A 12,470-nucleotide genomic window follows, 5' to 3' on the forward strand; every position below is an offset into this window, starting at 1 on the left:
TATCATGAAATATTGAAAATCTTGTCATGACCAAAAAATCGTCACCAGATTTTTCGCTTGCTATCACACGTAGATTTTGAAGAAAAATCGTTGATTTTGCATGATACCCTTTTTTTTACCATATCTCGACAAATACTCACTGGATTCGCACAAAACAAGGACCATTCGATAGCTCTACATTATATCCATTATAATATAAGGGTTTAAAGTACCAGATGTACGTTCCCTTCATAAATTTGCTGAAAATCATATATTTTATGAGCTACAAGCAGGGGATATTCAACTTTTTTTTTATTTATCTATAATAACCATACCATCGTATAGAGAATTGAAAAAGAAACAGAAGCTACTAAGTTTGAAGCTCTCGTTCACTTAGTAAAATCCAGAGGTATGGCCCTTTGAAAATCGGTCATTTAGAACATTTTCCGTCATTACTGTTAAGCACAAAGAATAAAAGGATTATTATTTGTAGCTTATAAAAAATGTTCGATATTATAAAAACAGGAAAAGACTTATTTGAATAAGATCAGACACAAAAACTAAAGATTTATTGATGAAGACAGGAGTTATTCTATTTATACTAAGTTCTGAATGCCAAAGTAGCAATTTATCCTGTTTAACGCTTACCACATCTGGTGAACCTCAGCATTTAGATAGCTGAGATGCACTTCGATTATCATAGCTTGCCCATGTTGTTGCACAACACAGACATATCTACCCATCAAGAATACCCTAATCTTTATAGACAGTTGTAGCCCTTCTGGCACAACATGGATAATTATAATAGATGAGGCATCTAATGGCATGTGATGGGAATAAACACGATGTTGACATATTATTCGATGAATATTTAGAGTCTTATCCGAAGTACCCTGATCTATCCTTTGTATAGGGATTATTAATATCAATCTCTTATCATGTATCCGATAGGTACAGTCTACTTAGATTATATCAATATTACTCATCTGATTGTATATCGTTGAGTATACATCTTTAGCATGCATCTGGATATATGGCATGTTTATAGCATATCGTATGTATGTCTATAGCATATCTTATATATAGTACAAGTCTGTAGTACATAATCTATCTGTAGCTAGTATCATTGATAAAAGTATGTGTCTTATAGTGTGGATCATAAAGTGCACATCTAAAAAACAAGCTCATATTGCATTGATCTTGGTGCTTATCCAAATATGGCAAACATCCATAGTCAATGTCAGAATACAAGTATAGGTCTATAGCGCCACCCATGTCTGTGGTGCCATCTATAGTCTATATCTTATACAGTATAGCATGAGTCTTATAGTACTAGCGCATCTAAAGTTTATATCTTCTCATAGTGTAAATCCATATTGTACATCTAATCCAGTGCACACCTAGTCTATATCGAAACCCGGTAACTGGATGAACTATCCGGAATGCAGATCAGAGTGGATGTCAAGTAAGTTCTAGTCGACAAGCATTGCTCAAAAGTAACTATCACTTTTAAGACAATCAAAGTGTCTATTTGGGCTACATACGTCTCAAATCCATTCAACTGGATTGTCAAAAGTTGATCAAAATAGTTGGAGATGCAGGCATTATCATTTTGGCAATATATGTCACTAACAAATCGTATAGAATAGTTTGACTGAGGAATGGGGCATTGTCATTTAGCATATTCATGAATTTGGAAGATTTTTGCTCTACAGTCAGCTCAGGGGCTCCTTGCCTGTCTATAATAGCTTCTAGTCCTAGTCTTTATAATTAAGAATGACGATAGAAACATACTTCTTTTTAGATTCTATTGGTATCAATTTTGCATCGAACTTGATATCGCTAATAAACTTTATTTAAAAACTGTTTAAAATTCATTTTGTTGAACTTAACCATTGACCATTACTTCTAAAACAAATTCAATTGCAAGCTTAAATCTCCAAAAGTAAGATAACAGCGCCGCTAGTTCCGTCTTGAACAACAATGCTGATTCAGGATGCTCCACAACTTCACCCCTTTTCATCAGCTTCACATGTCCATCTGGACTGGACAACTCCATTGGTGTGCATTCTAACCGAGACAGCAGACAACCGTATACCTTCATTGACCGTTGTTGGCGGGGACATTTTGACACCAATGTATCAAACATTTGACCCATCATTTCAGGGCATTTTCTTCCGCCTTCAATCAATTGCTTCATGCTGTTGTTACTTTTGGTTACTTCTACAATAGCATATTCGCGATTTGCATGACTTATAATCATATCTGGAATCAAAGCATGTCGCTGTTTCTCCATGTAGTCATCCGTCGATATTTTTCTCTTTTTATTGTTATGCTGTTGTGATGCAATGGAGGCCTTTTCATTTCAGAAAGTAACTGCCAGATGAGAGCAATTGTTCGGTGTTATTCTGACAATCTAAAACGGCCCTGAATGCAAGAAAACACGCCTCAAATGCACTCAGATTTTGCTGTATCAGGGACACGAAGGGCTAAAAAGGGGAAATACCAGTATGCTGCTTGCCCATATAAAGTAGCTAAGTGTATATGGATGTAGAGCATCACATAAGAACCAGATCCACAGATAATATAAAAGACTTTTATGTGTAAGTGAAGAGTCAAAATGAAAGTAGCAGTGTTTTGATAAGATACACAAGGGCAATCGGTAACGCAAGCTGCCGCTGAACAGGCTGGTTTTCACCAAAGCGAAGCGAAGGTAGAGAGCCATCCGAAGCATAAACACTCGTATACTTTAATACAAGTCGTAAAGGTCTGCTCGCAGCACATATGCCCCAAATACTCTACACTCGAATACGTATGTATATCCAGCTATAAGAACGATATCCAATTTAATCTGATAGACTCATAACTCCTCTGAAGTCTTTGCCTGGATCCTGATGTAAGTATAAACAGAGACTTCTAACAATGCGTGTGAAGGAATTACTCGGATAAAACAACAACCAGTAGTGTATAAATGGATAACGGTACAGCACGCAACACACACTAATGCAAACTGTTTTGATGAAATGCCTATGTAATGAGCTATATAATTAATGTATCAAAGAGGCATCCAAACAAACCCACGTTATCTGCACTGATTTTCATTTTGCATAATGTACGTATGTGTGATGATAGTTCATTTGTTTACAGATTTTATAGAAATATAATGTATAGTATATGAATGTATATATGATATATGTATGAGGCAAGGATATATAGGCAGTATGGGACGGAACGATATACAAGAGTCTAATTCAGCGGCCAATTTTACCATCCAAAGCCATGACACCGGCAACCCAACCACCAGCCATTTTGAATACGGTGCTAGAACCTTGCTGCTTGGAGAATCTCAGGTTGACCTTGTCTGTTCTTCGCTTGTGTCCTTCAATCTCTATAGTAAACATGGCAACGCCTTCCTTTTGCTTTCTCTTGTTCATTTGTTGCTGTGGTTGTGTGTGTGTAATAGTGGTACTTTCGTCCATAGAGTGTCGAGGTTTGCTACGGCCAAAGAAAGATGTTGTCATGGAAGATGTTAGATGCGAAATCAATGGTAGAGACATGCGCTTGTATTGTCGTGAGCTACCGCCATTGTGAGAATCATCAGTAGTGCCTCCAAGACTAGTGCCTACACTGCTTGTCTGACTCTGTTTGCGTGTGTGCTTTGGTGCTGTCGGTGCATTGTTAGTGGAGGTTGATGTGGTCTTGAGTGTCCCAGCAGTGGATGTAGAGGACGTGTTATTGATTGTCTTTTTGGGTGCACTTCTCAACGTCAGCACACAATGCAATGATGTAGGCGAGTCTTGTACGTAGGTGATACCCATAAGTTGACATGTTTGCTTCAATAAGGCCATGACATCTCGGCTTGATTTCCTCTCATGGTCACCGTCATCTATAGCTGCTAATGCACTGTCATCGGCCATGCTGCTCAAAATAGAGGAACCAGTAGTTGAAGAGGAAGAAAGTGAAGGAGGGCGAGAGCTTTGGGATATGTTATTTAGATGCTGATTGGTTAATTGAAAGTGGTAAACTTGGTCTTTTGCTATGCGTTGTACTATTTCTGCAATTGATCTATTGGGTGCTGCTGTTGCAGGAGGTGCCATGTCCTTCTTTTTATGTTGTGGATTCAAAGTCGAAAATAGCAACTTGACAGGTGATCTCAACTCCCAACGCTCTGCTGATTTGATGCCTAAACGACGAGCACGCGACCTGATAGACTGCAGCAGTTCAGATCGCAATAGTTCCACATTTTGTATCTGATTCGATGAGGCCACTGACTGAGATGAACCTGCTTTTGTGGTGTAGTAGGTGGATGGGTTGATTGGGTGGTAGATGATGGTTTTCTTCACCTTGTTGGGATTCTGCGCATCTCTCTCAAGGTCCTTCATGAACTGCTTGCGGGTCTTTTCGTCTCTGTTCTCCTTTTCATCGTCTACTACCATTGTCTCTTCGAATACTGTCTTTGGCAAACTGGAAACAGGGCATGGCAATTTGCCAAAATTGGTGAGCCATGGGTCATCTTTCAAGACTTGTCTTATTGTCATTCTCTTTCTGCGGTCCACTTGCAGACACTTTCTAATTGTAGCCTGTAATTCCGGGCTAAGTGTACTCGGCATTGGAAAGTTGCATTTGCATACATCTCGCTTAAGCTCTCCTACAGCTATACAATTCAACTTTGAGCATGTGCACATACTCTAATGATGCGAATTTACTTACTGTGAGCATGCGAAAATGGCTCGAATCCTGCTGTCATTCGAAATAAAGTGATGCCTAGACACCAGCAATCCACCTCAGGGCCATAGTATTTCTGGCCCGTGATAATCTCTGGGCTATAATACAGCATAGAGCCACAAATCGTTCGTAGTCTCTGCAAGCCATATCGATTCCCTAGACCAAAATCAGCTAATTTGACATCTCCATCTGGTGTGATCAGTATGTTTGGAGTCTGCAGCATTGGCATGTGAGTATCTTTGATACAAATGCTTGCATATCAACATACCTTTAGATCACGATGCACCACCCATTTATGGTGACAATAATCCACAGCAGCTACTAGCTGTCTGAAGAGATGACGAGCCTCATGCTCATCCAGTGCTCCCTCAGACTTCTTTTGCAGGTATTCATCCAAGTTCCATCCAGGCACATACTCCATCACCAAAAACAGCGAATCACAGCTCTCAAACGTTTCGTATAGCTTCACGATGCTATCATGCTGTAGTAGCTCCATGATGGATATCTCTCTGACCAATCTTGACATGACTCTGTAATCGTGAGCCTGCTTATCTATGATCTGCAGTATTGGTTAGTGCTTGTTTGCAAAGATGGGCAGTGATCTTACTTTGATGGCCACTTGCTGATGTGTTTCCAGGTGATATGCAAGCATAACTCGGCTGAATTTACCACTTCCCAGTGATTTCACGAATTCGTACGATCCAATGCCGTTCAGATAGTTGTCTTGGTTGTTTGCAGTGACGGTCGCTGAGGTGTTGCTGGATGATTGTCTCTCTACATGTCTCTTTTTCTTTTCGTCTTGATTTACACTGGGGGCTTTTTTGAATGAAAGTGTCATTTGTATGTATATTGACAGTAAAAAAAGGGGTTGTTATGGTACAGCTGTTCTATAATAGGGGGGGGGGGAAAGAGAGAGAGAGAGATAGAGAGAGAGAGGATAAAAAGAGAGAGAGAGAGAACAAAGAGAGGCAAACTTTTATACGAAACAAAATGCAGGTGAGGATAGCTTTCTGTTTATGTCCATATCAAGGAGTCGATTATAAATAAAACAACAAAACAGCCCATGCTACATTTAAGTGGGATAAACATACAAAATGATCTGCTTGCGTCTCTCTTTCTCTACTTTTTTTTTTTTTTTTTTTTTTTTTTTTTTTTTTGAGAAGCATCCGTCATATGATGTTAAAGCAGCTAAACAGGCAGATCTTCAACCTCTCAAACGACAAGATCTGCTCTGTTTTGCAACGAATAAAAGGAGGCTCGCAGCCCAAAGCAGACTGAAAGAGGAGAAAATAATAACAACTATAGGAAAATCAGGTATTCCTGGAAACATCAACATAAGAAAAAAAAAAAAGAGGGGAATCCTACACCTTTTGTTTGTGTATGTTTGTGTTGCCTGCTGCATCAACAACGTAACAGAAAACTATTAACCAAGACAGGGTATTATTTGTTTTTTTTGCAACGCTCTCTTTCAAAGGCCCTTCAAACGTCCCCTTTTTGATGCCTTACAAATCCCCTGAACGGTTTGTTGTTTGTTGCTTTAGATCAATGGATGTGATACGAAATAGCAAATCATCCTCGCCATCTTCAACAGGGGGAAAATGACAGAGAAGGCTGGACACTACTCATTTGAAACATCAAATCAGAAAATGAAAAACGTGTCATGGATCAGACATGCTTCTGAATTCAATGAAACAACATATGTGTTTGGTCAGTGGTGCGTGCTCTACATGCTGTCTGATCCTGCCCCTTTGTTTTGAATCCCTCTCTCCCTCCACTTCTCCCTATCACAAGCTCTCTTAGTGGCAAACATGGTTGGCCAAGACAACAATAGCTTAAAACAAGACAACGCTGTGTCATTTGCCACCCCTATCCACTTTCCCTAATATACCACATGGTGGCACTACCGTTATTATTTTTGTGATCTGTAAAGCTGATCATCCACTGCTATCATTTGTACAAATTTGATTAGTTGTTCTACTTTGTGTAATATCTTCATAGGACAATTACAATCATGCATGAATTGTAATTTTTGGATTTCTTTTTTTATATAAATTATATAGCATTAAAAAGTGAATAATCGTACAATTTCTCTAAAGAAAGGTGATAATGAAGGGATATCGGTGAGTGTATGAGGGATCTTCAAGTGCGAATTTAAAGAGTCAAAGCAACAGCAGCAATGGCACCCAAGGCAACGGCGGCAGCGTTGATGGACATGGCGGCAGAGGCACCGGAAGAAGCAGGGCTGGCAGAGGCAGAGGCAGAAGCGGAGGCAGACTTGCTGGCAGAAGAGGCGCCAGTGGTGGCAGCCTTGGTAGCAGAGGCAGCAGAAGCAGCGGCAGCGGCAGTACCAGTAACAGAGGAGCTGTTGGTGGGGACAGCAGCAGCTGAGGCACCGCTGACAACGGCTAATTGCATAATATTAGTTGCTGAAGATCATGAAAGCACAATGTCTACTTACAAACAGGCTTAGCAGTGCCAGTACCGTTGAACTTGAAGGGAGAAGAGTAGGCCCAGTTACCAGTGGAGGCTTGACCGATACGGATCCAGTAAGAACCGGAAGCAAAGTCGTTCAAAGGATACATCTATTGGAATTTAGCACAATAAGCATCTCACGATTCCTTGAAAACACACAATTAATTTTGTCCTACATCGTAACTACCAGCGCTACAGGCAACAGGAGTAGCAGGATCAGTGATTTGAGCAACAATGCTAATGGGAAAATGGGTCAATTCGAATGAAGCAGCTTGTAATTCCATTGTACTTTACTTGGAGTTGGTGAATTCACCGTTCAACATGTAGATATCACACTTGAGGTTAGCGTCAGCAGCAGTGGTATTCCAAGTGATCAAACCATGTCCACCAGCAGACTAGAAATCAAGCAATGTTAGCATTTCATGCAACATCAGAACAGCAGGGAAAAACAACTTACCCATACGGAGCTAGCCCAGGGAGTGACAATCTAATACAAAAATGTTAAATACCGCACAGGCACAGATCAAGAAACCAATGCGACTTACAGTGACAGCAGTAGCTTGGTTAATGGCGGCAAGAACACCAGCAGCGGTAAGGAGAGAGAACTTCATTGTAATAGTATTAAGGAAAGTGAGTGAGAGTGATTGAGGAAAAGGGAAGTGTGTATACTGGAAAAAGCAAAAAGAGAGAAAAGAAGACGAAAAAGCAGGTTGAATTTATACTGTAAAACAAGCATAATAATCCTTGTACATTTTGTGGTACATTGAGAACACGTTTAGAGTAACTGAAAAAGAAGAGTAGTTCTCAGTCTTCTATTTTATTCACTTTTTAGACAGTGCTTCTAAAAGGAACCTGCACTCCTGTTCAGTTGGTTCGAATAGGGTCATTTGCTCCAATCTGTAAGTTGATGTACCATTTCCCTAGAATGTATACATATCAGTTTTTCTTGGTTGATCAGATGTAGTACTAGAAACAAGCTTACACTAAGAGAGCAGAGGATTTGAGTGCCTAACACACTATTCAACAGCTGGATTTGGGATTGGTGCGACATGCTTTTGAAATGAGAGGCTGTAACATTCAATATTGTCTGTAATAAGAGACACTGTCAGACAACTCCTATTGAATGGGTCTAATAATACAAATGTGCCCATTACCTCCTCTCCTCCATATATGCTACATACACTAGTGCCATCATCAAGAGTCCATTGAAGCCAACCTTCCCAGCCACGCTGATGTACATTGCTGCTGCTGCTGCTGCTGCTACTGCTTGTGCTGCTGTTGTTTGGTGCAGCATCTGCCACAGCTGGTTTAGGTCTAAAGATGTGTGTAACTTCATTTCCAATTTGACAACCGCAAAATTCACAATCATTTCCATTTCGTGGTAGTAAACATCTTGCGTCTTTATAAAGAAGGTGTGAGTAACAGGGCTATATCTTGCCATTGGTTTATCTTACGAGCAGAGGTGGTGATACGATCACTTAATGAGTAGTCTAAAAAGTCGATTTCGGTGGACTGAGAGCATGTATTGCTGAGTACAGATTGCCCTTTCTGCCCTGAATTCAGAAATAGCTCCCAACCCACTATCATGCCTTCTGCCTGAAAGTGATCCATCTTGTTCTCTTTAGCATGCCATAACGGAATAGTGGAACGAAAGCTTGAGCTTGTGATCAAGCAGCTCAAGGTGGATACTGTCATGCCATTAGTGCTGACCCAGCCGTGGTTGCAATGATACTTACTGTTGTAGATTTTAGTGCCGCATACAACACTGCCATTGATATACCAAATCATCTTGTTGTTTGTCTTGGACTGATGTCTGTCAGAGGTAACGAGGTGATCCAGTAGTACGTACTGCCCTACACGCAATCGGCGAGAATCATGGCCCGCTTCCTCCCATAGTGTGATGTCCATCGTATCTAGTATCGATGGTGCTTTGTAAAAATAGATGCACGTGTAGCAATATAAAAAAGCTGTTTACCTGTTGAGTCCGTTAAGCGAACGGCATATCTATCCATTTTCTGACTTGTTCCACCATCTTTTTGTTTAATAAAAGGATTCTGAAACCAGTTAATACACTTGCAATCCTTGTTCCATGCTGCTTTGCACATACATACATTATTTGCTAAACCAACAACCTTCCCCAGCAGGGTTACATTAAGCATACGATGAGACAGATCTTGAAGGTAGATGCGCTGCGTGTAGTTTGAGCAATCCATGAAACCCTACAAAAGGCATAGATGATTGATTTACAGAAACCGTGGAAGATGTTGTTTGCTGTTACCTCTTCATCACGTTCCGCAATGTCTTTTTTAGGATCTGTATACGAAAAGGCATCATCTTGACTAGCCAAAGTTGTAAGATTGACCTTTGCTAGAGAGGCCTCCTGTGCTTCTTTTTCAGGCATCAGAAAAATAGTTGTATCAATGGCATACTCAAACACAAATTCTTGTGATCCGGTGCTTTGCTTGAGAACAGGCTGATGTAATCCAATGTAGTCGTTTCTTCGAAAGATCGATGCTAATTTCGTTTGTTTATCATACAATGACAGAACGACAGGGACACAATCACTGCTCATGTCCACCAGAAAGATGTCTGTTCGTTGAGACTTGGCTTCTTCTGTAGGGTCTAGATTGGGTGTAGGGGTGATATGTACAAACACCTCAACATGGATGATTTTGAGCCAAAATCGATAGTTGGATTTTGCGCTAATGTCTCGAATGCGATCAGGAAACTCTCGTAATACAAATGCCTTGTCGGTTCGGTCCAGCATGATCAATAGCAGCTCAGTAGGGGGTATTAGTGCTACTCGATATCTTCTTGCTATCTTGGTATCCTTGTGTTTGGCGAGAATGGGTGCATTGGCTTTTGGCGGACAGATGATTCTGATTTTTCGATCTGCAAAGAACTGGCGGTTATCGTTTGAATAAGCAATCCAATCATTGAATCTGGGATGCATATAAATGTCTAATTCACGATTCTTTGCCTCGTCTGTAACTGTAATTTGATGTGTTAGCAAGTTGGTTAAGGAGTAATAGCATATAAGGAGTAGAGAATCACACAATGTGAAGAAAAAGGATATAATTTTTGGCGCCTTCGATCAATTCCCAAGATGTTGTCTTTACTTCCAAGATAAGTGATTCGGCTAATGTTGTATCATACACTGCCTGAATTGTGCTAAAGCCTGCCATAGATAGAGCATTAGACCATGTATCTGCTTGATGATAATAGATCGACCTTACTCTTGTCAAAGCCTTTGAATCGTTGAATAAATGTCTTTTCCCACTAATAAAAAAATAGCATGAATGATGATGAATGCATGGACACTCGCAATTGTGCTCTCTATTACCATCAATTCCAGCATGGATAAGAGCACTGCATCTGTCAATCCGGTCGGATACTCGGAAAGCACTTTGGCAATGTTGATGGCGACCCAAGACCTATCCTCTGTCAATTAGCACGGGTGATGTGATGAGCACTGTTGAAGCAATGTACCATGGTATCTTGGCTGCCTCTACCATCGCTGATCTTCCCGGATTGTTGTCTGCCTTTTTGAGAAAGAGAATATGCAATTTGCTTTGGACATTTCGCACAAGATTCTCGAAGGGTATGCCCATTATGCAGTTATTCTTTGGTAATCACTGAAACGCGCAAAAACAATCGGATTTGTGCCTCATTTACCTCGCGAATGTACTCGTGACCATTTTTCACTGCTTTGTTCTATTTGACATCTCTACAGATCAAAATTTCATTGATGAATTATGCGTGCCCAGCATCTGCAGGCGTTCAATTCAATATACAATGTAAATGCATATACAAATCGTAGATCAAGCTCTCTTGAAAGACGATTCAATGTTGCAGATCTTACCTACCAAAGTTTGAAAAACAGTCGAGTTTTCACTTCAGTGTATGATTACAACACTCACAAATTCGTCTTGATAAAGTATCTTCTCTTGGATCATAGAACCATCATCTTCAAATATAACATAAAGGGGCTGCGTAAAGAACACTTTGCAATATCAAATAGATTCATGTTTCCACGCACAAAATTAACATTTATAGTCGTATTCTTGAGAGCATGTCATTCTTCCTTAAGGGTAGAGCAGCCAAATTGCGTTCGCTTGCACTGATTGCAATGTTTATTTCATAAAAAAAAAAAATCAATTGATGTCTCTTGTCAGGGCAACTGCTTTGCCAAATAAAGATATCAATGGATTGTGAGCCACTCCTCCCAACTAATTATCGCTGCTTGACAATTGCAGGATCTGCAAAATACGGAGGAAAAGGTTGATGAAATCCAAATAAAGGCTAACAGATGCAATAATGTAATCCTCAGCTGAATATCTGTTGAAGATGAGATAGGTATCAAACAAGATGTAGCCACTGAAAATGATGACACCTCCAACAGCAAATGCCATTTGAATGCCCTTTGAGAAGGGGAAGAACATCTGAACGAATCCAGCAATAACCAAAATCCAAATACCAGCAAACAAGCTATACATGAAGGACCGTGTAAGTCAGCCAGGTTAAATAGCCAAGCAAATGAGTCTACTTACAAAGGTGCTAATCCCGAGAAATCCCATTTCGATTGCAAAGTGAAGATGGTCAGAGCGATAAATACACCCAGTGTGATGATCAAGGCTTGTAAGACGAGTTTCTGATTATAGAAGGTGACTATAGGAAATACGTCCATGAGCACCCTTGTCGATGATGTATTCTGGGCTTATACAGTACCTATTGTCCCTACTGCGTGCGCTTCGAGTAATGTAAATAATGCCAACAAACCGTAATTCAAAGGATAGGATCTCGACTTCCAGAACAAGGCAAACATAACACCAAGTGTACCAATCATAGATACAATGAGCATCCATTGACTATACAAAGAATCATGAGTGTATGGCCACTACGCAATTGTTACAGGGTGTATAATCTTCTCTTACTTTGATTGAACCCAACTTCTAGCAGAGTCGTTCAAGAGATAAAAAGCAGACAATACGGTAGTTGCAAATAATTGCGTCGCCAGGATGGAGTATACTTTTCTTACAAATTCTATATTGAGAGAACAGTAAGAATACAATGCATGTTAAGTATAACATAAACCTACGAAGTCGAACTTCTTTTGAGCTGTTTACAACCATCTCCTTGAACATGTCATCATCCTCATGATGTCCCATCAAAGGTTGAGCAGATTCCTCATCATAACGTGGTGGTGGAGCTGTATATGGTGCACTTCCGTAAGACATTTTGTGGATTGTTTAGACAGAAAAAGCAAAAGGTGGTGGGCGAAAGAATTCTCGAGA

The 12,470-nt window shown here is 40.1% G+C and overlaps 5 protein-coding genes across 5 annotated transcripts; all 5 read right to left on the bottom strand.

Annotated features, from left to right (window-relative positions):
* Positions 1-1,867: 1,867 nt before the first annotated feature.
* IPP1_1 (Inorganic pyrophosphatase) lies at positions 1,868-2,242 on the bottom strand (the record flags this gene model as incomplete). Its single annotated transcript, XM_064822785.1, has 1 exon — positions 1,868-2,242. One exon carries the CDS (start codon positions 2,240-2,242, stop codon positions 1,868-1,870), a length of 375 nt encoding a protein of 124 aa, XP_064679385.1.
* Positions 2,243-3,230: 988 nt separating this feature from the next.
* On the bottom strand, positions 3,231-5,542 carry NBP2 (HOG (high osmolarity glycerol) pathway protein; the record flags this gene model as incomplete). Its single annotated transcript, XM_064822786.1, has 4 exons — positions 3,231-4,633; positions 4,690-4,918; positions 4,973-5,263; positions 5,312-5,542. The coding sequence occupies 4 exons, from the start codon at positions 5,540-5,542 to the stop codon at positions 3,231-3,233; spliced, it is 2,154 nt and encodes a 717-aa protein (XP_064679386.1).
* A 1,313-nt stretch (positions 5,543-6,855) lies between these two features.
* Positions 6,856-7,787, bottom strand: ATC70_003427 (uncharacterized protein; the record flags this gene model as incomplete). Its single annotated transcript, XM_064822787.1, has 6 exons — positions 6,856-7,109; positions 7,163-7,286; positions 7,353-7,413; positions 7,471-7,571; positions 7,634-7,663; positions 7,722-7,787. The coding sequence occupies 6 exons, from the start codon at positions 7,785-7,787 to the stop codon at positions 6,856-6,858; spliced, it is 636 nt and encodes a 211-aa protein (XP_064679387.1).
* A 210-nt stretch (positions 7,788-7,997) lies between these two features.
* Positions 7,998-10,787, bottom strand: SSB1_1 (Heat shock protein ssb1; the record flags this gene model as incomplete). Its single annotated transcript, XM_064822788.1, has 10 exons — positions 7,998-8,096; positions 8,159-8,263; positions 8,331-8,575; positions 8,631-9,089; positions 9,152-9,230; positions 9,288-9,395; positions 9,455-10,167; positions 10,413-10,455; positions 10,520-10,610; positions 10,666-10,787. The coding sequence occupies 10 exons, from the start codon at positions 10,785-10,787 to the stop codon at positions 7,998-8,000; spliced, it is 2,064 nt and encodes a 687-aa protein (XP_064679388.1).
* Positions 10,788-11,405: 618 nt separating this feature from the next.
* Positions 11,406-12,413, bottom strand: ndk1_1 (nucleoside diphosphate kinase Ndk1; the record flags this gene model as incomplete). Its single annotated transcript, XM_064822789.1, has 5 exons — positions 11,406-11,664; positions 11,727-11,844; positions 11,905-12,044; positions 12,111-12,219; positions 12,275-12,413. The coding sequence occupies 5 exons, from the start codon at positions 12,411-12,413 to the stop codon at positions 11,406-11,408; spliced, it is 765 nt and encodes a 254-aa protein (XP_064679389.1).
* Between the last annotated feature and the right edge of the window lie 57 nt (positions 12,414-12,470).

This window comes from Mucor velutinosus, assembly GCF_035048745.1.
Source record: "Mucor velutinosus strain NIH1002 chromosome Unknown tig00000165, whole genome shotgun sequence".
Lineage (NCBI taxonomy): Eukaryota > Fungi > Mucoromycota > Mucoromycetes > Mucorales > Mucoraceae > Mucor > Mucor velutinosus.